Source organism: Chanos chanos, chromosome 2 (assembly GCF_902362185.1).
Source record: "Chanos chanos chromosome 2, fChaCha1.1, whole genome shotgun sequence".
NCBI classification, from domain to species: Eukaryota; Metazoa; Chordata; class Actinopteri; order Gonorynchiformes; family Chanidae; genus Chanos; species Chanos chanos.
The window spans coordinates 28976272-29000685 of NC_044496.1; the positions used below are offsets into that span (position 1 = coordinate 28976272).

Below are 24414 nucleotides of genomic sequence, written 5' to 3' on the forward strand. Positions count from 1 at the left end.
AAAGAGTTGTCAGAAAAAAGCTGGGTCGCTGTAATTGTAGATGTAGTTAGGGTTACTCTAAAAACTTCACAATCCCAACACTAGAGCGTCTCTCTAACAGTGACCTGGGAATAGCTCAGTTTTGAGGATAAAGCTTTTTTCTTTTCTTTTTTTTATCCTTTGACTGCAAGAATGAGTAACAAAAGAGCTAAGAAATCAAAAGCAAAGGAAAAAAAAACATATAAGCACCTTCCATTATGAATATGATTTTTTAAAAAAAACAACACTCAGAAGCTGTCTTTTACTCTGTAGATTTTTCTCCCATCTCTCTGCTCCTCTGTGCTCCTCAGTGCGGTTCCTGGGAGCCCTGGAGGCTGTTTTGTCTTGCAGCAGCGGGTCCCAGAGCAGTCTGGTGCTGGCCTGGACAGGCAAGGAGGGCCATCCCCTGAGACTCAGCTCCTTTCACATGAAGAAAGGCATCACAGACCTGGACTACCACACTCAGCTCAGTCTCATAGGTACTGTGCCTGCTCTCCTGTCTCTCTCACAGCTGGCTGAACCCAGCCAGGGCCCCTGCCACTGTCCTCTCCACAGCTTTAGCTTCGGTTCCCAGCATAGACAGACAGGCGGCTCACCGAGACACGGGGCGGGGCGGGGCGGGGCGGGGCGGGACGGGGGGCGGGGTGGTTTGGAGTTTTCTTCTGCAGTGAAGATGGCTTATTTAAGATGGATTTAGCAAGTTTAGGTTAGCTTGACCAAGGTGTTTGTAATACAGTGTGGTAATGTCTAAGTATAAAGTATAAAGTTTAAAATAGGGCTGTGGAGAGAAAAACTGCAGTCTTGACCAACACTGAAAGTTCCCTGTGGTTTCAGACTGTGCTATAGGCATCACTGGAGCTCCCATCCTGCTAACATGATGTTCTGGACTAACGCAGTTCTCTCTGACGTTCTGGTTACAGTTTAGAGATTCTACCAATTTCTGAACTACATTCCACTACAGTGTAATCCCAGAGTAATCTTCACATCAGTTTGATTTTATAAAGGCCAAATCAAATGAAAGATCAAATTACAGATCCTCCCTTGATGTGTACCCCTCAGGTGCTTTGTAATGCCTCACTATAGATCTGTAGCTCAAGCATCACCAGGCATGGGGTGTCTGTCCATTTTTCCTTAAAGTTTATCAGGGATTTCACCAGATTCATGGCCTTCATTGCTGCGTGACACAAAGGCGGTGTTCTGTGGTGAGTAAGAAATGAGTTGGCGAGTAATCACTGACCTCAAGTCACACCATGAGTCACATAAATCCAGATCCGTTGTTGTTATTCACGTCAAATAAATTAGCTCATGCTGGTACAATCTATATTTATTGACAAGAGAGTTTGTATTACACTGCAATTGCTCTGTCTGCAAAAGAAACAGACATAAGATATGAAACATTTTACCTGTTTATTTGATATGTGATGAAAACAATGCAACACACTGATTTTGGGTATCAGATATAAAAACTGTAAGCTGTAAACTGTAAACTTCGCTTTATTACCACAACAGAGGGAACTGTAGGAAGGCACATCCACTCAGATATTCAGCCGCTGCTCCTGTCTGCTGTTTGATACGTGTAATCACAGGTACAGACTGTGGAGTGTACAGTCATTTTGGTACTGAGCTAACCAGTCATTCTGCCGTGCTCTCCGTTTTCTAGCCACTGCAGGTGTGAACCATCAGGTGTGCCTGTGGAACCCCTATGTAATCTCTAAACCGGTGGGCGTCCTCCGAGGTCACATGACCAATGTGGTGGCTGTGCGTTTCATACAGGGAAAGAAACGGTTGCTGAGTTTCTCCAAAGACAAGGTGAGAAGAGAAGACAGTTAATGGATTAAAGGATGAAAAAGGAAGGGAATCTGAAGATGGTAAAAAAAAAGAAAGTGGAGGATGGGAAAAAAAAGAGTGGCCCGGTTGGATTGTTTGAAGTGTGTTCCCTCTGTAGGGTCCTGAGAGATCATTTCTTCATCAATATTTTCTCTCAGTTTGTTGGAGTGTGAAAGTGTCATTTCTCTCAAATTCTGGAGACCTGTGATAACAGTTGATTCTCCCCCGACCTCACACCCTGCTCATACACACACATGACTGTGTGTGTGTGTGTGTAAGTGTGCATAAGATGATAGCTGTGTTATTAACCTGTACACACTTGTCGAGTTACTGCATATGTGTTAACGTTCTAATCAACTCCTCTGTAAGACATAGTCTACCTCTCTCTCTCTCTCTCTCTCTCTCTCTCTCTCTCTCTCTCTGCTCCACCTCACCTCCACCCCTTTCTCCCTCTATGAATTCTTCTGCCTTTTCTCCATCTCTTTCCATCTCTCTCAGGTACTGAGAGTATGGGATGTTGCCACCCATCTGTGTATCCAACATGTAGCTGGGATCTTTCCAAAGACCCATGAGTGTCAGACTCTGCTGTTCTTCCATGAGGAGTGCTCGCGTCTCCTCCTCTCCTTCAACAGTGCTCTGTTCCTTCTGGAGGTGAACCAGGAGGCTGGGAGGAGGGTCACGAGCCACGAACGCACCATCACCTGCGTCCTGTACAATGCTCTCTTTAGACAGGTGGGGGCAGCATGGAGCTGAGCACAGCAGTTACTTCTGCACACAACAAAATTAGATACAACTTCTCTGTATGGATTACGAGTAGAAGCAGGGTGATATGCAATGTTTAGTTGACAATACTTTTTTCTGCTAAAGTTTTGCAAAAACAGTAACTGTTTTTATTCTGCAGCCTAATAATATTCTAGAGCAGCAGATTTTTTGACATTAAAGTCTGTTAGAGCGAGATATGACAGTGGTGTGTGAGGGGTTTATAGAAATCTGTCTGAATTGAAAATATTTACTGTTTATACAATATAAGAGTATTTGCCCCCCCCCTCTCTCTCTCCCTCTCTCTCTCTCCCTCTCTCCCTCTCTCTCTCTCTCCCTCTCTCTTTCTCTCTCTCTCTCCCTCTCTCTCCCTCTCTCTCTCTCTCCCTCTCTCCCTCTCTCTCTCTCTCTCTCTCTCTCTCTCTCCCTCTCTCCCTCTCTCCCTCTCTCCCTCTCTCTCTCTCTCTCTCTCTCTGCTTTGCATGTGTGTGAGACATGTTCGTTGCCTAATCCTTGTTCCCTGACAGTAATGTTCCAGTGATGCTCTCTTGTTCTGAAAGGTCATTAGCAGTGATGCTGCCTCCACTGTGACCTTTTGGCTCATAGACACAGGTCATAAGGTCAAGCAGTTCCCCTGTTGCCACGGTGATGCTGAGATTTCTACCATGGCATTGGACACAACCCAGACCCGTCTGTTTACTGCTGGCACGGACGGCCTGGTGAAGGTCAGAAGTCACCTGGAGTTGTTTACAAACAAGCACAGCATATTTGTTATGGTTTTTATTTACTTATTTTTCTTGGGAACTATTTTAACCTTAACCTTATGGTGTAACACGACAAAGAAAAGTAAATAAATAAAGCTGAGGATGTGGTCTGACTGGGGAGTTCTAAAACTCTTTTTTTTCTTTAATTTAGTGGCACTGTAGGCATTACAGATGGTCTGTATAAGCACTATAACAATATAATAATGCCAACTATGGGTATTAGTGGTTGTAATAAAAGACATTACAGTGGTAGGTTTAGGCATTAGGGATGACAAAAGTTGACATAATGGTACTTACAGGTATCAGGGATGGTAGGTGTAGCCATAATAATGGTAGATATAGGCAATGGAGATGGTGAGTGTAGTTGCAACAGTGGGAGATATAGGCAATGGAGATGGTGAGTGTAGTTGCAACAGTGGGAGATATAGGTATTGGAGATGGTAGGTATAGACGTTAGTGATGGTGAATATAGACATTAGTGATAGTGAATATAGGCATTAGTGATGGTGACTATAGACAGTAGTGAAGAATATAGACATTACTGATGGTGAGTTCAGACATTAGTGATGGTGAATATAGACATTAGTGATGGTGAGTTTAGACATTGGTGATGGTGAATATAGACATTAGTGATGCAGAATATAGACATTAGTGATGGTGACTATAGACATTAGTGAAGAATATAGACATTACTGATAGTGAGTTCAGACATTAGTGATGGTGAATATAGGCATTAGTGATGGTGAATATAGACATTAGTGAAGAATATAGACATTACTGATAGTGAGTTCAGACATTAGTGACGGTGAATATTAGTGATGGTGAGTTTAGACTTTAATGATGGTGAATATAGACATTAGTGATGCAGAATATAGACATTAGTGATGGTGAATATAGACATTACTGATGCAGAATATAGACATTAGTGATGGTGAGCTTAGACATTAGTTATGGTGAATAGAGACATTAGTGATGGTGAATTTAGACTTTAGTGATGGGTGTCGACATTAATTATGGAGAATTAAGACATTACTGAATAATATAAACATTAGTGATGGTGAATATAGATATTCCTGAGTAATATAGACATTTCTGAATAATACAGACATTAGTGATGGTGAATATAGACATTACTGAATAATATAGGTCTTAGTGATGGTGAATATAGACATTACTGAATAATATAGACATTAGTGATGGTGAATTAAGACATTAGTGAAGAATATAGACTCTAGTGATGTTGAATATAGACATTAGTGATGGTGAGTTCAGACATTAGTGATGGTGAATTTATGCATTAGAGATGATTAGTATGGACATTAATGATGGTGAATATAGACATTAGTGATGGTGAGTTTAGACATCAGTGATGGTGAATATAGACATTAGTGATGGTGAGTTAAGACATCAGGGATGGTGAATATAGACATTAGTGATGGTGAGTTTAGGCATCAGTGATGGTGAATATAGACATTAGTGATGGTGAGTTTAGGCATCAGTGATGGTGAATATAGACATTAGTGATGGTGAGTTTAGGCATCAGTGATGGTGAATATAGACATTAGTGATGATGAATGTAGACATTAGTGATGGTGAGTTTAGACTTTAATGATGGTGAATATAGACATTAGTGATGGTGAGTTTAGACATTAATGATGGTGAATATAGACATTAATGATGTTGAATATAGACATTAGTGATGATGAATGTAGACATTAGTGATGGTGAGTTTATGCATTAGTGATGATGAGTATGGACATTAATGATGGTGAATATAGACATTAGTAATGATGAATGTAGACATTAATGATAATGAGTTTTGTAGACTTGCAGACTGTATGAATGAAAAGTTTGTCAGTTCTTGATGTTTTATTCAAATCTGTCAGTGGCTTGTTTTTCTCTGGATAACACCCAGCTGTGTTTGTTTATATCATGGTAATATGTTTATATCTCTGTCCTCTTGAATTTTACTCAGTCTCTTTCTCCCTCTCCCTCTTTGTGTGTGTGTGTGTGTGTGTGTGTGTAGTGCAGGTGTGGGACTTTAATGGACACTGTTACCATAGGCTAAACGCAGGATGTAACCAGGCAGAGCATATCTCCCAAATACTGGTGCTGAAGAGAACAGTGCTCATAATGGGCTGGGAAAGGTGTGAAGGTGTTGGTCTAACTTGACTGTGTGTGTGTGTGTGTGTGTGTGTGTGTGTTTTAGATGACAGTGTTTAACACTGAGTCTACATTTCTCCTTTTCCCTTTTCCCTCTCTCGCTTTCTCTCTCTCTCTCTCTCTCCTCCTCCTCCTCCTCGTCCCTCCCTCCCTCTTTCTGTATCTGTCTGCGTGGTGTTAACACATTCTTCTCTCCATGTCTCACCTCTGCTTCTTTTTTTCATCACTCTACTGAGAGCTTGTCTGTGTGTGTTCTATACCCCTTCTCTCTGTCAGTGCATTATGGTACAGAAGGAACAATGCCTTTCTTTGTGTATTAACATCATGCTAACATCATGCACCACAGTAAGATGTTGCTGGCAATGCTAGAGGATACTCACAGAAGTGCACACACACACACATGCACACGCACACTCACACCCGCAACTGGAACTAAGAAAAGACAACACATCACTCCTGTCCTGGCTCACCTGCATGGGGTTACCAGTGAAATACAGAACTGATTTTAAAATTTTACTATTTGTTTTTAAAGCCCTCATTGGATTAGCTCCACAATACATTGCTGATCTGCTGATTCCATGTTCTGCCCTAGATCACTTAGGTCATCCTCACAACAACTCCTCTCAGTTCGCCACTCACGCCTCAAAAACAGAGGTGACTGGACTTTTTCTGTTGCTGCCTCCAGGCTCTGTAATAGTCTCCCATCCCACATTAAGTCCTATCCTACCACTGACAATTTTACATCAAATTTAAAGGCTCAGCTTTTTTCTCTTGCTTTTAGTTCAGTCTGAGGCTGCCCCAAGGTTTTTGTCAAGTCCACTCTTAATTTATTTTTAACGTCCTCTTACTGCGTTCTAATCTGTTCTTAGTTTTACTTCATTCACTCACTCACTCACTCACTCACTCACTCAATATCTAAGCCACTAATCCTAATTAGGGTCGCGGGGGGTGCTGGAGCCTATCCCAGCATTCATTTGGTGAAAGGTGGGGAAACACCCTGGATAGGTTGCTAGTCCATTGCAGTGGTTTTTCTTTAGTTTTTCTTAATTTCTTCTTTAACTACTTTGATTTTGATTAGATTATTTTATTTGTTTTATGTATTTATCATTTTCAACTTGCCTTTTATGTATTATTCCTTTCACTCATTTATTTTATCTACTTTTTACCTTGGTTATCTAGTTTTTATTTTGTATCTGGTATTTCTTTCTGTTCTTGTGCTTTTATTTTATGTGTCTTCTCTTAGTCCTGCTTTTACATGTACTCCTCATTCCTCTGATACATGTATACTTGTATTAGTAATCTTTCTGCCTAGAGTAGAAAGCACTTTGGGTCAACTCCTGTTATTTTTAAATGTGCTATATAAATGAAAGTGACTTGACTTGACAAAAGTGAAAGCAGTCGGAACAAATCAGAATGGAATATGGGGCGATACTGTGTGTGTGTGTGTGTGTGTGTGTGTGCGTGTGTGCGTGTGCATGTGTGTGTGTGTAAGATGTGGTGTGGTGTGGTGGAATGGAGTTGGGGGGTGGGGGTGCTGTAGTGACTGTATTTATGTCACTGTCTTTTTTGCAGGCAAACATGGCTGGATGTTTAGAGATATAAGACTTGACAACTCCTGCTAGCAGAGTCAAATTCCATCTCTTCTCCTCCACCGCTGAGTTAAACTGCTGGGAGTGTGATGCTCTCTTTCTTCCTCTTCACTCCTTTTTGTCACTCTTCTATATACTCTACTACTTTTCCTCTGCATCTCTTTATTCTCTGTGCAGCTCCATACTCCTTACCCTCTCTTTTCTCTCTTTTCATCCTCTATCCCTCTCTCTCACACACCTCCAGTTATTCATATCTCCCCTTCTTTCTTTGATCTTCCTGTATCTTTAATTCTCTTCACCTAGTTCACTCTCTCTCTCTCTCTCTCTCTCTCTCTCTGTGAAGGATTCTCAGAGTGTTCAGACTCAACACATTCTCTCAGTACCATGTTCAGCCATCTGAGTGGAGGGGTGGTCTTCAGCACTGTGATGATATCCTTTGTGCTGCTTTCTGCCCACCCCAGACCCTGGTCACAGGTAGGGAGCGCATCTCCCTCCCTTTCCTCTACTTCATCCTGTTTATCTATACTCTGTCTCCTGGGCAGACTTCAGAGCAACAGCCCCACTCCTTCACAGATAATCCATCAATAACTGTTACGGCCTGTCTCACCTTAAAAGCCCTGCCTCTTCCAGCCATTAGTTCATGTCTGTATGTGTTTGTGTGCATGTGCCTTTACGCGGATCTCTGAGAACGATGAATGAAAGACAGACAAAGAAAGAAAGAAAGAAAGAAAGAAAGAAAGAAAGAAAATGAAATCATATATGCTCATAAAAGGAGCCCTGTGGAAAAATCACTGAAGTGAAGAAGAGAGGCAATGGGTAATTAACCCCTGTCCCCCCCCTCCCCCAATCTCTCTGGTGTTTTAAGTGTGTCGTGTGTCTCATTGCACGTAGCACATCCAGCGGAGCATTGAACTGAAGTTCAACTCTATAAAGGACCACTGTGGAGCTATGCTAGTGTAGAGTCCCTGCCGAGCTCTTCGCTCTCTCTCTCTCTCTCTCTCTCACATAAACTCCTCCATACACACACACACGCACACACACACACACACGCAGACTTTGCTCAAAGAGAACAAGGCTATCCTTTAAAACAGAATATGAGATAACACTGCCAGCCTAAGGAATACACAGCCTTGTCACACCAGGCCAGGCAGTCCTGCTGTGCCTCTTAGCAGTGACCTGTTATAATATTTTCTTATATAACAGTCTTAACAAAGTAAAACAATGTTACAGATTGAAGAACTACTTGTCTTGTCTGCTCATCTGTCATAAGGTGCAGCATTTACCCAGCATGACTGAGGATAAGCAGCATAAACAACAAACAACCTCAAAAACATAAAAACAACATGCTTCAAGACCTGGGATAAAACTCCAAAATACAACACATGTTGGTTGAAGTTGCAGAAGACTTTTTTTTTCCAGTGGAAATGCGATGTAATAAATGAGGAGAAAAAATGCTAAGAGGGAGGAAGAAGAAGAAGAAGAAGAAGAAGAAGAAGGGAAAAAAGCAGAAGACAGCCATGTGAGCAAAAGCAGAATTAATAAGCTATTTTGGAAAGTTACTGTGTATGGCACAGGTCCCCAGAAGATCCTAATGCTCAAATTAAATTATGGTTATTAGCCGTGGTGCAAAGCACGGATGAAGGCTCAAATCGGAATGCAGAGCAGAAATTTTGGCTGTCGGCATGGACTGTTCTCATTAATATTCAAACTCTGCACTGGCAACCGAGGAGTCCTCTCAAACTCAAGCACAACAATGGTACTCCAGGTCAGAAATGCAGTACGATGGAAGATGTCACTTTTTTTTAAATAAATAAGCTCTACTGTCCTGTTGAACCTGGTTGGAGTCCATAGGGTCACAATCAGCTTTTCACCCATACACCACTCAGGGACCCTCCATCCCCAGAGTCTGGCAAATTTTGGATAAATAGGTGCAACTAGACACCATCGGTTACTACAGGATCTTTTACTTAAAATGATTATTTGTTTGTTTGTGTCTGAGTGACTGATACGTGGATGAGCTGTCTTACTGGCTGACAGGCACAGTGAGAGTGTTAAGACTGTTTGATGCATTTTCCCTGGTCTAAGATGAGACATAATGTGTCTGCAGCCACTTGTGTCGATGATTTTACAGATTTGATTACAAGCCAATTTAAATACGAGTTTTGGGTGTTCACTTGAGCCCAGTAAGACTGGATCTTGAATCAGATCTAAACTGGGCGACATTGTAATGCCAGTTTTAAGTGGGGACAAAGACAGCCCTCTTTGCATGTGCTACACTAACACTCTTAGGATTAACATTACCCACGTTGACTCAACTTGTCTTCCAACTTTTACACTCATCTACGTGTCCATACTCACTACTCACATAACTAAGGCCCAATTAGGTCAGATCAGAAACTCTGCTGGAGCACTGGACGAGGCTACGGAGGATACACGAGTTCTTATCCACTGTTTACCAAGGAGTTTGTTATCCATGTTGCCTCTGGCCATGTGATGCTCACCTCTGTCATGCCATTAGAATGGAAGTCATTGGGATGGGCTGCGGACTGTGTGGTACTGGGCGATGTTGTCCAGGACTGTGGATAAGTATGGCCAAGGGGCAGATGAATAATGCAACCAGGTCAGCTCTACCCTCTTTCTCTTTTCGCTTCATCTTAACCAAGACCGCAGTTCTCTGAGTTCTCCGGCTCTTTCTTTAAGCTCATTGCTATGCCAATCTTGTCTGGCTCCTGGCTGTGAATCCACAGATTTAACAGAGAGTGTTGGAAAACTTTCTTTCTCACTGAGACTTTTCTTTCTTTCTTTCTTTCTTTCTTTCTTTCTTTCTTTCTTTCTTTCTTTCTCTCTGTCCGATGGTATTCATTGCTCTCTCTCCCTCTCTCTCTCTCTCTCTCTCTCTCTTTTTCTGTCTTTATCCTTCAGGCAGCCATGATGGAGAGATTATTGTTTGGAACAACAGCACTGAGAATGCCTTGCGCAAGCTGCGTCCAGATGGCAACCACAGCCTAATGTCCAAATTTGGTCAGTACCAGAGCCAACAGACACAGCCATGTTTTTGCATTATGTACTTAAAGCCACCCCCACACATGGGAATCCAAACCACACATGGGAATCCATTCATTTCTCAGACTTCTTACGTGATGAAGACACAGTAAACTTGATGGTTGTTTATTAAGTCATTAGCGTCCACTCTGATTACTCTGTAATCATCTCTGAAACATTTCCCTTAGATGAGGTAAGTTCATAATGATGGCTGTCTGGTTGGTCCTCATAGCAGATCGCACCCTGCTGAAGACCAAGGCTCTACCCTCAGCATCTAGATGCTCACCTTCAGGTTCTGAGTGTTCTCTGCTCTCCGCTGCCATCTCTGGTGAGAAAGACACGGTCAACAGACTTTGCTTCATTGGGAATCGTAAGGAGGTGGCTCTGACAGGTAGGATGAAAACAGTCTGGGTGTTGGCTGGGCCCAGAGTACCATAGAAGGTGATGGGTTGAACAGACAGTCAGAAAAAGACCGTTTCATAATGAATGAATGATCATACCAATTCCATTTACAGTATTTCCGTGAACAATGACAGAGTTGCAAAAAATCTGAATGCTTTCCTGGAGTGTAGCCTTGAATAGAACTATGCTGAAAACCAGTAAACTCCAAAGCTAATGATGCATGTTTTTCACCTATAGAGTTCCAGAGCTCTGCTCAGGTGTTTCTTTTCTTTTTTGTTATAATTTTACATTTGAACCATAATGTGCATATTCCTATTATCCCCACTGGGCCATTCTACATGATTTCCTCCTTAGCTTTGCATGTGCTCTAGCTTTTCAGTAGCAATGTTTTTTTATCCTCCATATCCGACTGCAATGTGTTCAATAAGTAATGGTTTCTTTTGTGATTTCACTTCGGAGTTGTGCTTGTTGGACCGTTGGCGCTATGTTCACAGGTGGAGCCGATCTCGTGTCAGGTGGGAGGTCCGGACTGATCCGGTTCTGGAACACAGCACATAGTTCTCTGGTGGCTGAATTTGTTGCCCACAAACACTCAGAATCTGTCATTTTTACCGTGGATGGAAGTGGGTGTTACCTTGTGACTGGAGATATGAATGGAGAGGTGAAGATATGGGACATACAGGTGAGAGTGAGAGAGAGAGAGAGAGAGAGAGAGCGCAATGTATACCGAATACCACAGGACATGGATAAATAGAAAGGAGGATAAGAAATACCTGAGGTTTCAATCATTGGAGTAAATGAAGCTCTGCTTGAAAATGAGAAGAGCACAGCAGTACAGTAACTGGACAAGGGCTGCAGACATGAAGACAAATATAACAGGGAGCTGTGCCAATGTGTTTGAGAAAGAGGGAGACAGTGAGAAACTTCACTGACCCCTCTGTTAAACCTTAAACAGGATTTTTACTCAAATCCCTGCATTCCTGTCTTTAGGGCCTCTAAAATGCATAATAGTTCTTGATGACAGAGGCAATGTATTTCCCCTCCCCCAGCCCAGTAGACCAAAGCACCCCAATGTCCTTGGGAAGCAAAGCAACCCTGACAGATCAACTAGGTGATCGATAACTTCAGAAGAAGGCCTTTGTCAGATACCTCATAACTCCAACTCAAAATATTGCCGTTTGCCCATGCAATGAGGATGGATTGAACGCTGCTTGTCATTTTCACCGCTTTAGTAACTCACAATAATTTGCAGCGATGTATTCGAGCATTTGAATGTTCTTCTTGTCTGACGTAATTGCCTCCACAGGCTCAGTAATGGATAGATATGGCTTCTCTTGGAGGGAATGCACAGTATCCTTCAGTGCTTTTGTGTTCTCAGCCATTTTTCATGAAATTAGTGTTTGAAACTGTGTTAGCCCTTAAAAATGAGTTTTCTTGCACTTGTACAGAAGGTCATTGTGTGTGGTTTTAACTGGTGCCGAGGACCCAGTTCTTCTGAGGCCCATATGTGTGTGTCAGGATGTTGTTAATGCGACACTGACGTTCATTTTTTGACTCAAACCAGTGTAGGTGCAGTAGAGACCAGTTGAACCCATATCCTGGTGGTGGGGACAGGTCTGCCTTTTGCTTCAACCCTAGAGGATCTTTTGATTTAAAAGAATCTTCCATGATTCGCTCAACTACACTTTATTTGGAACTACATTTTATTTTAAGGATGCAGAAGAAGCTATGCAAATGTCATTCTTGTAAGCTATGGCAGTCCTTTTCATAACTCATAAAACAGTTATCATGTTATCGTCTTCCAGGTCAGAACTTTTCTCCAAAAAAGAGACTGGTTTTGAAACTTGTATGTAGGTGTAGCGCGGTGAGGAAAATGTATTTTAGATACATTAATGTTAAGTAATTAGTAGGAAATTTAAAGTTGATATAGTTCTTAGTTATTCATTAGAATTAGTTCATTCATTTGCATTAAGAGAATTCATGCAATAAGTTTAGATTATGTATTTGCCTAGAAAGTTCGATTGGGTCATTAATGGGAATTCTGGGATATGTATTTCATGTGTGTATGTATATGTGTTCCAAGTTCTGATTAATATTTGTTCTGATGTACTGATTTTATATGTTGTGTGAATGTATAAAATGTAGTATTTTTGTTATTTCAGTGTAGAAATATAGTTTATAATTAGTAGAGTTAATACCTATGACGTCAGAGGTCATGGAAGAGAGGAGAGAGAGAAGAAAGGCAGAGAGAGAGAAGAGCAGGTGCGCCATTGCGATAGAGAGCCTGAGTTTTGTACAGTATAAATGTATAACGTGAACAACGTTGTAATTCTCGAATACTGCCTTTTAGTCTTTGGGTACTCGAACAGAATACCCATAAAGAGCAAGAAAGATAGTAGCGTGTTTTGTTGTTGGTAAGAATTAAGTCGACGGAGCCTTGCCGTTTAGCTTAACCTGTTGAGGATTGCTACGGAGGACTTTGCTGCTACTCGCGGAAAGACTGCTTCGGGATTTTGGATCTTTGCGGGATTTTGGTGCTTGTTGCTGTTGCTACGTGGGACATGCAGACATTGTCGGACCGGTAAACCACCCGAGACTGTGCTGGAATAAGGTACTGTGTGTGTTTTTTTCCTTTTTGCTCGTTACCGAGTGAAGCGGCCATTTTGTGCTGGGCCACAGCGAACCCGAGCAACGACTCAGGCCTGCAACGGTTTTGTTTAGAGTCAATTGCCGGCTTAGGTCTAATCAGTGTGTGTGTGAGTCCGCGGCGTGTGAATGTGTTAATGAATGTTATGCTCATGTATTGTGTTGCTGAAAAATGTTATTACTTGTGATCATTGCTAAGGTATTGACGAATACTTGTTTTTTTCACTGAGTGAATTTTGTTTAATAGTTCTGTAATACCAAATTTGATTGCTTGTGAATATTTTGGTTGTGCTGACGTATATTTTTTCAATAAGTAAATTGTTTTGTGTTTAAATTTAAATCATTCGGTTTCTGGAGTTTATTGTTAAGTAAAGAACAAGAGTTTGGGGTTAGAAATTTACCATTTAAATTAACAGTGGCATATAAATTAATTTCTAGGAGTAATACAAGAACCCAGGACGCCCTTTTAGCATCAGGTGTAGGGTCTAGGGGCGTTACACAGGTGTGTGGAAAACTGTTTTGTAACTAATTCAATAAGGTTGAGGAGCAGCCTGGCCACTGGCAGTATTTGTCAGTCTTAGCAGCTCATTCAGAGTTTAAACAAGCAAGCATTTTGCAGACTCTAGCCTGCATACAGCTGCCTTGATTAACTAACTAAAACTTCATGTCAAGCAGGCTAACCAGTTACCTCTGTCTGATGAATGTTTAACAGGACCTGTGGATTCTTCTCCACTCAGGACTATTGTCTCCAGCCCAGTGAGGGTGTAACCAACCATATGCCGAATCTGTTGTCCAGTCTCCAGCCCCACACAGACTGTGTCACCGACCTGGAAACATGTGTTCATGATGACTGTCTGTACCTGCTCTCAGCCTCTGCTGACTGTTGTGTAACGCTTAGCTACCTGAGTGGATCCATTGTGGGAATCTTTGGACAGGTGATGTTTAGCAATGCAACCAAACAAACAAATGCTAATGGATTGCAAACACAAGTGCATCCACAAATGAGTCTTTTCTTCAGCATGGAATGCTTCACATTTACAAATTTGCAGAACTGCACAGACCTTTGGCTTCATGATGTATGGATTTTGATCACATCTTACAACCCAGAGACAATGTTACTGTACAAAACTCAGATAGAGACTTGGGAAAATTAAGCTCTGAAAGAGCTAACCCACAGTCAATATATATACATCCCTCTCTGTCAGACTTTGCCCTATTCTAACATACAGTTGTGTTTTGTGCTGACTGAGATGCTGAGGAACAGGTTACTAGTTGAATTGATTGTATTAAGATGGGGCAGGAACATCTCGGTAGTGGTTAGAGACTAGCAGTGCATTGAGACTTACAGAGGCCTATGGAAAATCTGTTTGCATGTCGCTCACAGTGCATGCATGTGCTGCAGGCGGTTAAATTAGAGGCAAACTCGAAATCCAAATATTTTCCAGATGTCATTATAAGAAGAGTGTTTCTGGGGGGGAAAATGCACATACGCCTTGCTGTAGCTCAAGGCTGTTTGCTAAGTTTCTCCCACATCTCGCTCATAGCCTTAGGGTATGGGATTTCATTGCTGTTGGCGTTGAACCATGTTCACTATGTACAGATAGCTCTCTGAATGCTTTTTAATCCCTATACCAGCAGAAGGAACACTGGTGCCTGGGTGAGATGGGGTGTCCTCAGCCAACAGAAGAGCATGTGGGGAACATGGAACCACCAGAGGAGACAATGCCATGCCCACAGCCTCCAGAGACCATCACTGAACACAGTTCCCCGACACTGAATGGATCAGAGACCTCACAGAGTGCAAGAGAGACCAACTGGGTTGATGAAGAGTACGTTGTACAGAAAGACAGAGCGGGAGAGAGAGAGCAAGAGAGAGAGAGAGAGTGTGTGTGTGTGTGAGAGAGAGAGAGAGAGAGAGAGAGAGAGAATTATTATTTGAATGAAATGACTTTCTCACAAACACAGCACTATGATTACTTCCATTAGTATCCACTGTTTGTTCAGCACTAGCAAGAATTGTTTTCTGCCTGACAGCCCCCGTTCCACATGTCCAATGATTTAGAAAATTCATTACTGTTCCATTAAGAGGTAAAATGGTGAACCTGAAACTTTTTCATCAACATAGCAGGCTACCAGCATAGTTATCATTACCATCTGAGGTCTTCAGGATGGTGTGGGGGTTTGGGGATAATCAAATTCAGTGTTTGTGGTAAGAAATATGACGGCTACATTCACTAAAAGTCAAGGCAAAATTCACCACAGAGTTGAGATGAAAGGATGAGTTGGGGTTTTGGGGTTCGACCAAGTTTTGCGCTGATTAAAAATACAGTGCATACAACAAGAATGATCCTCCAAAAATGATTATTAATCAGCTTCTGCCATGGTTTGGCTGAAGTTGTCTGTAATCTGTAATATTTCAAGAGAAGTATAGAGGTCATAGAGATCATCTCAGAGATCGGTCAAACATTTACAAGGTCAATATCATTTGGTGTTCCTTAGGCCATGCTTTGTTGATTGTGTATGCAGTCACTTATGATGTCGGTGATGTTCTAGAGTGTTCTTTACCACAAAATGCACTTACAAGTTCACTGAGACTGAAATGGAATATTCTGCCTTGCTGAGAAAGGCGATTTGACATTCTTTCCTTTTTTGGGAGGTGGTATTTTTCCATGATTTTTGTGACTGGTACGAGATGTACTGAGACTGGACCAAATTGGACTTCATTTCGAGATGAAAGGATAAGATTACAGTTTAATGGAGAGCTATTACAACACGTCAGTGAATCCCTGCGCTGAGTGGACTCAAGTCTCTATCTTTACATCTATAAAAAACAGAAGCTCCCAGTGGAGGACTCTCTAGATGAGTGGGTCACAGCTTCAGCTGGATTGACAGACCAGCAGCTCACCTCTTGCACCTCTGTCACCATGGCAACCGCCATGCTTCATAAGCATGGGAGGTAGCGAGACAGCCGGAAGCTTATCGGCAGCTTAGTAAAAGGCTAGCAGGTGATTCAGAAGAAAAGCAAAAAAGAAAAGTCAGACTTGTGAGGAAAGAGTCCTATTGCAGTTAGCATATGTATACTGGATGCCAGATTTACTGTTTAAACTTCTGCATGTCAATGCCATATGATTCACCAGAAATCAAATCGTGACTGAGAGATTACTAGTGCCCTGGTTACCGACCATGCCGGTTCAGCACATGCTAAAACATATGCATTAGCTAAAACATAGCCCACATTAGCTAACTGCTGGTTTCAAGTTTAACTGTAGAGTTCACAGGGATGAGCTGGAGATGCTTTTGCCCAATTTACAGCAATATGGTGATTTGTAGTTTCTGGGAGGGGATGCTCAGTTTCATTTGGATGTTTGTTAGCTATGGAGAACAGAGGTGTTTTAGTGCTCCACTCTCATTATGCATGCAAAACAAAATTTCAAAGGGGAAAAAATTCTGCTGTGCAAAAACAGCTCAATAGAACTCAGTGTGTTAACTAATCAATGGGTGTTTACTGCCTGCTCACTGCAAGAACAAACTGTACAGTCCTATTCTTTTGTCTCCCAGGCAACCCAGCATCCACAGTGCCAATGTCCTGGGCAGAAGTGGACTTGTGTGGAGATACAGAGAGGGGCGCAGCTTAAAGGAGTGTCACAGCAAATGTTCCAGGAGAGGCTACACACGGCACACTGTTATTGGTCAGCTGCCTTGGCTTCCATATCATTCATGCTGTCTTCCCTCCATATACCTTAACATTTGTCCTTTTGGGTATTTTGTCTACTTTTTCCCTTCTCTGTATTCTTTTAATGTCAAGATCTCTCTGTCTCTCTGTCTGCCATTCTCTCTCTGTCTCTCTCCCTCTCTCTCTCTCCTCCTCCTCCTCTCTCTCTCCTCTCCCTCTTTCCCTCTCTGCCCCCCCCCCCCCCCACACACACACACACATTCTTATCTTGAACTAGTTATTTTGCTGCTATTTCTTAGGTGTATTTAGTGAGATGAAAATTGATGAACTGGAGGCAGTGGGGGACCTGCATAAGCCAGACTTTATGATCAATCCTCATTTGTATTTTGGCAAGATGTGGGACTCCTCCAGTCCAACGCCTCTACCCTTGCCGACTGCCTCTCTGGAAAGTAAGACCCTACACTTCAAACGTTAAATGCTTCAAATGTAGACCTACTTTAAAAATGACTGGATGATGAAATGGAACAGAAGAAGAGGCCCAGTCACATTGATCTCTGCATTACAGACTACCGTCAGCTCTCTGTATTTAACCCAACCTAACACTGAATAAACATTTGTGCTCCCTTTTCAATACTATTCTGTTGTCTGTTGTATCAGAGAAAAGACGTTTCATCCCTCATTCTTTTGTCCTTTTGCTGTCACGAGCGTTTGGCAATGTTCCCATAGTGCTGATGACAGACTCTATGAGGAGCATGGAAAAGCTGCTTTTTTAACCCTTAAAGAATGTTACTCACGTTTTCAGACACATTCCGAGCTCCCTTTGGTGAGAGGAATTTCTTCACTGAGAAGTTCCTGAGACAGTCTGAGTTGGCGCAAGGCTCTCATGACCAATCAACGGAGGCCAAAATGACAAAGACCCACGGAGGGAGAGGCAAAAGTGTGAGGTATGTACATCAAGGCATCTTCTGAACTCTGTTCAAACACTTACATTGCAGTGTAAGATAAATGCCTGAACAAAGTTTATAAAAAAGTGATTTGATTTATACACCGGTTTTTATCTGAACATATCCATAAGGATCAGGTAGTCATTCCAGGGGAATTCCAGTCATTCCTGTGATAGACTTGTCACCTGTTTTTAGAGCGCTCATGTACAGTTTTTACTGATTGCTAACATGCATTGGTCAAAACTGAAATCACATTTTCAAAACTCTTCACACAGGCAGCGAAATAGAAGTCTATGTGGACCAAACTGTCAATCATTTTTCATTGCTTTCACACAAAATGCATTCAATGACCACATTTTCCAAAATCCATGAACTTTTTTCTCATTCATACTCCACCACCTGCAAAACACTATATGCAGCACATTTTTCAAATGCTAGCAGACTGTTTGCAAAACGGTTAAAAACACATTCAAAACAGAATGATGTAAATTTCGTGCATTTCGGCGGCAACCATATTGAAACATATAGAAAATCTTAGCAGAATATTTACAATAAAATGAAATAATAATTGTTCCAAACACAGCTGACTGCAATTTTAGCTGAGAGCCTACCCATGTGATGTTGATTACAACTTGTGGCCAAATGCAGGAGAGAGGGAGGACTGGAACCCTGACAGTACTGTACAGTATGAGTGATTGTACTATACATGTTGTTGATGGTGGCTTTCTTTTGTTTTGTTCTTTTTGTTTCAATTTTTTATTTTTCACAAGTATATGCAAAGATATAGAAAAAATAAAGGATATTGAAGCAAACTGCTGCATTTCTGATTCATTCTTGTTACATATACTTTAGTACAGTCAATAAAATGAAAAGTCATTATTCTTATTCTATAGTGAAATACTGATTTATGTGAAATATCATTCAAACTTCAGAAATAAAAGTTCATCATTTATGTAATGCTCCCTGTTGTTAGTGTTTTTAGGTCAGTGTGTTAAGAGTGACAATGTATGCTTTCTGAGTGAGAATTGTTGCCAGTGTTATGGTCGAACAAGCTTATTTTGAGACATGTATGAAGTGTTTTGCTGGTTTGGATGAGTTTTGGAGGTGACATTAACTGTTTGGCCAAGATGCATGTTGGTAATGCACACTATATGAAGAGTTTTGAAAAAGTGGCCCTTGACCTATGCTTGTTGAGAAAAACTGTAACATCTCACAGATTTCCAAAAAACCCTGAGCTGGAGGTGAATAAAAATGTCAGGAGCAAACTAGCAAAGAACTCAGCATTTCATTTAATAGTTTGTATAGTTTGCGGTGTATGTGTCAAAGAGTCAAAAGAGGTTTCTGATTTTAACCTTTCATGTCATATGGATACTTCTTTTTTCATTTTCTTACACAGAAAACATAAAACAAATGCTATGGCAGCTTCCAAATTTGAATGAAGACTGAAGAAGCGTGCCTCTCATTTTGGAGACTCAGCTGAATTGGCCTCTCTCGAGTCCTTCTCATACTTGTAAAAATTTGATATGTGTGCAGTTCCTCCTTCTACTCTTTTGTCTCCTTTGTTTCTCTATAATAATGGTCTCATTGTGCATAAAAGTGCTTTTATGTATTCCCAATGACAGATTTAAAAGAAAACCATTCTGTGAATCTGTATGTGGAGGAGCCAAAGGTGGTGCTCAATAAAAGTTCTGAAACTCTTTGCTAAATAAGTTTATTCCCTGTTCGTGAATAGTTTCACAGCATGCCTCTACATTGCTCTTTACCAGCATATGTATGTCAAGGTTTTTTCCACACCTCCCACCTTCAGAAAGGAAATGTTTGTCTCCCTGTTGGGCAAAATGTGTGTGTGTGTGTGTGTGTGTGTGTGTGTTTTATACAACTGTCCCCAGGGGATATTGAGCAAAGGATTCCTCAGTCAAATAACCTCAGCCAAAAGTCAAAACACACAGAAGAGCGAAGAACCATTCCCATTGGACAGTCTTGACTTTATGCTATAGCTATAGCTAAGCATGCTCGCTTGGAAACCATACCTCCTGGAATAACCCTCAGCTGTCAGTCTAGGCAGATCTAACAGCAGCCAATAGTATCAGTCTCTGTGAAATGCTATCAGACTGGCCTTGTGAACTGCAGGTCCTGGGGGGTGGAGTTGGGGGGGGTGAGGGGGTGGTAGTTGTTTGTGTGTTTGTGTGTGTGCTTGTGTGTGTGTGTGTGTGTGTGTGTGTGTGTGTGTGTATGAGTGCCCATTTCTCCCTCGCCCCAAGGTAAGGACAGCCACTTGAAAAGGCTTGTTATTCACCTTGCTGCATTTAGCAGTGCGTTTGAAGTGTGGAGGTGCTATAGTAATATGCTGTGTGGGCTGGCCGCTGAGTTTGTCAGCTCTTTTAGTGACATTTAGTCTCACACACAATTATGTGTGTAGCTCTTAAATGCCAGTTACAAAAAACAGCTCCTCCTGACTCACCGGGTAACAACAAAGAGCTGACAGAATGACGCAGATTGTGTGTGAGGACTAATTTTGTCCAATAAAACCATGTCTGAGGTGACCTCACTTACCAGTGGTGCAATGATATAAACCTAAAGGCTGAAGATGACGTGTGTTTCAGAAATAATACAATAAACTTTCAGCCTCTAATCTTCATAGTATCAACATTCCCAGGACAATGTTGTTCTCTGCAGGTGCCCAATCACGCTTGTGTCCGGAGGGCTGTGTTTATAACGAATGGGAGAGTCCAGAGGCAGAAGGCTATTTTACAGACAAGGTCTGTGATTCAGCCTCTTCTCATGAATCAGAGCAAAGATGAGGGGGATGGGAATAAAGTCTGTTTGGGGACAGAGGGAAAAGAGAGAGATACAGGCGTGAGACTGGAGTCCATAATGAACTTGAGTGCACTGTTCAGAACAGTGGAAAAATAAAGACACAGAGGTTGTATAATTGTGTTTTAACTCGTCTACGCTCGCTGCCTTTGCATTGGGTTCTCTGGATGTGTGCCAGGCATCGATGAGCAGAAATAAAGTGGAGTCGAGAAGCTCAGTGAACGAGATTGTTGGGTCTGCTGAGCAGCGGTTCCAGACGCTCCATCACCGGCTGTTCCCAAGGTGACGGCCTTGGAGAGATGGAGTTATTGATGAGGTCTTTGGATGCGGGGCGGGCGTAATCTTCCACGCCTGCTGCAGGAGGTCCTACAGAATGTTCCACGTTGACTTTACACAGAGCAACAACCAGCGGGTGGAGTCAATTAAAATTAGAGATATTAAAAAAAAGAGCCATAAGTGATGAGATGACAAACCAATTAGAGCAGCAGATTGTACGATTTTAATGATAATTTGAGCTCACTCTGTTGCTGTGGTTCGGGCTCATTTCTGCTAATTATCTGAGCAGATTCGAAGGTTACCATAGAAGCTGAATGACTTTTTGACACAAACTCAGATTTAAACTTTTTCTGTAGAGTCATTTCTGTCTGGAACGAGAAAAAAAAATCAATTTCATTTCAAAAAGATTTTAATAGAATGAGAATTTATTTCAGGAAAACTCAATTTAGTTTGGTTGTAACTTTTGATTACCTCACATTGGACAAAAAAAGGTTCAATGCTATAATTATATAATTTTAGATTGTTTTGGGCTCTCACTGTTTCTCTCTGGAGGTTTAGTTTCTAGAGATACATTTTATCTTCATCAAATGAACCTTTTTTTTCTTCTCTTTCTCTTTTCTCTTTTTACTGTGGCTGAAGGTCAAAGTCAATCCAAAACACCAAGACCGTGTCGCTTCTTTGCTTCTCTGGGATTAAGTCTCTTTTCCCTTTTTTCCCATGCAAGGTAATAGCTCCCACATTGGTCCAGAGCTAGTTTCTCTGAACCTAAAAGAACATGTTTTTCAGCCTTAGAACAGGTTTAGAACGCCCTAAACCAAAAATGTGATTGGTTTTACTGTAGTCTGATAAAAATAAACCTGATTCATCCAGCCAGACTCTTCAAGAATGCCTAAGTATTAAAACCAGGTTAGTTGCCTTAAGCCTGAGGGGAAAAACACCATCCAAAGTTTGTTACTCTGTTCTGATTGTTGACCGTAGATACGTTTGTGCATGTGCATGTGTGTGTGTGTGTGTGTGTGTGTGTGTGTGTGTGTTTTAGAGTACATCCTCCAATTCATTCAAGAATGCTGAGACTCTGTTGTCCTCCACATCTTACAAAGAGAGCAGTCAAATAGCACAAATTACCAGTGATGTGTTTGCCCACAAAGCGTACCAGCCGACCAGACAAGTCCACCTCCACCCGTGCTCACCAGTCCAACACATCGACTTCCTCCATCTATCCACGGCGGCCAGAGAGCTCATCTCCTGGGCAGAGGAGGAAATGAACAGTAATCTCATTAGAAAGACTTGTTTTCACACAGAGTCAGCCTCTGGTCAGAGACAGGCAACTTTTCTCGGGGCATTTTTTTTGTCATTTTTGTTATGAAGAGTTGAGGTGCAACATTTGCAACAGGGTTTTAAGTATGGGCTTTTTTCCCCTCCCCTGTCTGCAAGTGTCTTTTCAATGGGTCTTATGTGTGTGGACGGCTTTTTACAGTGGATGCTCATGATAACCATGGACGTCATTATCATTAATCTGATCTGTGCCGCACATGCTCAGCTGTGACCCGGTTATCCTGAAATAGCACCAGGCAATGCACAGAGACAGCAAAAAAGAATGAAAAAAAGGGAAAAACAACTACTGTATCAATTTGAAATTCAAATGAGGCACGACAAATTATTCCGGTCCAAAATTCCCAATTAATTTTTATTCACACAGTGGATAATGTGAGGCTGAATGCCATCTCCAGCTAAACACAGAGGGCTAAAGGAGCCGATGCAGAGGAGCACCACGGGCCCCAGAGCCTGTGGCCCCATTAGCATTTCAAATTGAGTTATATGGTTAAATATGCACTCTTATTGCTCCTGCTGCCATTTACAAAGGCACAGCAAAGCTTTATCTGTTTTTTTTTTCAGTGTGAAAGAAAGAAAGAAAAAAATGTTCTAATACAATGAACAATGTAGGTCATAATGGAATTTGTTTTGTTTTGAGGCAAAGTAGAGCCAGGGTTATTTGTTGCAGGTAGAAGTTATTTTCAGTGTTGCATAAAACAAACAAGAGCAAACTTTTGCTCACCTCTCCTCCCCCCTCCCCCATCCCAAATTATGCTGAGGGAACATTTCGTGGCATAACACCTCTCCCATGAATTCACTGAAAGTGATCTTCTGAATCGTTTTCCTCCACAAACTCTCTGGCGGTGGCTAATCTGAGCCGATAAGCAGGATGTGCTGTCAGAGCCTGGGAGATGCACAGAGACGGCCAGGCCTGGAAGTGTACAGTCATGTACTGTTTTTGCTACTATATTACCGTGACATCAGAGATAATATTTTAATGTCTGCTCTCTCTAATTCCTCTAAGTGCTGAGATAAGACACCATTACTGTAGTTATTATTATTAAGAGATTTTCATCTTGGATGATTTGGCGGATGAGCAAAACGATTTAATTGAATCTGGGGCCAGATGAGGAGCAGTAAAAGCTGAGTGGGCTGAAATGAATGGGGAAACATAAAGAGAGCGATAACGGGGGGAGGAGAGAAACAGTTATTTTAATTTGCCTGGTCCTACCAGAGAAATGATTGCTAGTTACTGAAATGCTTCGCCCAACATTGCTGTTTTTCTCTCTTAGTGGTACAGGTTAGTGTTGAGCATGAGGTGTGGGCGGGGCAGGGTTTCAGTCTGCGCTGTGGCATCAGAACGTGGGTACAGCCCTGAGAGAAGACCCAGAGAGATCTCAGTCAGACCAGCTTAGCTTCTACCACCTTCTGTATCCAAGCCGGAACATGGTTCTGCAGCCACCCTCCGTAACTAAATGAAATACCATTCTTCTGTTTCAGCTGCTTTCTACTATTTTTTTTAATAAAATGTGGTCATAGTGATATTTTTTAGTACTTTCTCTCAACTTTGGAATGCTCTGTGACCCATGACCTCTGTGAAGTCCCACTTTCACTCCACTCTCATTCCCACCTTCTGCGTGGGCTGGCTATGTATAATGCAGTGTAACTCTCTCTTATACATACACTAGTGTATCAGCCCTATGTGTGGGCTGGCTGTGTATAATGCAGTGTAACTCTCTCTTATACATACACTAGTGTATCAGTTCTATGTGTGGGCTGGCTGTGTATAATGCAGTGTAACTCTCTCTTGTACATACACTAGTGTATCAGCCCTATGTGTGGGCTGGCTGTGTATAATGCAGTGTAACTCTCTCTTCTACATACACCAGTGCATCAGTTCTATGTGTGGGCTGGCTGTGTATAATGCAGTGTGACTCTCTCTTATACATACACTAGTGTATCAGCTCTATGTGTGGGCTGGCTGTGTATAATGCAGTGTGACTCTCTCTTATACATACACTAGTGTATCAGTTCTATGTGTGCGCTGGCTGTGTATAATGCAGTGTAACTCTCTCTTGTACATACACTAGTGTATCAGTTCTATGTGTGGGCTGGCTGTGTATAATGCAGTGTAACTCTCTCTTATACATACACTAGTGTATCAGTTCTATGTGTGGGCTGGC

The 24414-nt window shown here is 41.8% G+C and overlaps 1 protein-coding gene across 1 annotated transcript in view; it reads left to right on the forward strand.

The window, feature by feature from the left end:
• zbbx (zinc finger, B-box domain containing) overlaps positions 1 to 24414 on the forward strand; it is a 42847-nt gene that overhangs the window by 5627 nt on the left and 12806 nt on the right. Inside the window, exons 5-18 of the mRNA XM_030765228.1 lie at positions 330 to 497; positions 1679 to 1827; positions 2344 to 2577; positions 3165 to 3329; positions 5400 to 5515; positions 7464 to 7594; positions 10043 to 10141; positions 10395 to 10553; positions 11059 to 11246; positions 13948 to 14145; positions 14846 to 15039; positions 16769 to 16899; positions 17183 to 17332; positions 17686 to 17820. Coding sequence (XP_030621088.1) covers positions 330 to 497; positions 1679 to 1827; positions 2344 to 2577; positions 3165 to 3329; positions 5400 to 5515; positions 7464 to 7594; positions 10043 to 10141; positions 10395 to 10553; positions 11059 to 11246; positions 13948 to 14145; positions 14846 to 15039; positions 16769 to 16899; positions 17183 to 17332; positions 17686 to 17820 — 2217 coding nt within the window. The remainder of the gene's footprint in view (positions 1 to 329; positions 498 to 1678; positions 1828 to 2343; positions 2578 to 3164; positions 3330 to 5399; positions 5516 to 7463; positions 7595 to 10042; positions 10142 to 10394; positions 10554 to 11058; positions 11247 to 13947; positions 14146 to 14845; positions 15040 to 16768; positions 16900 to 17182; positions 17333 to 17685; positions 17821 to 24414) is intronic.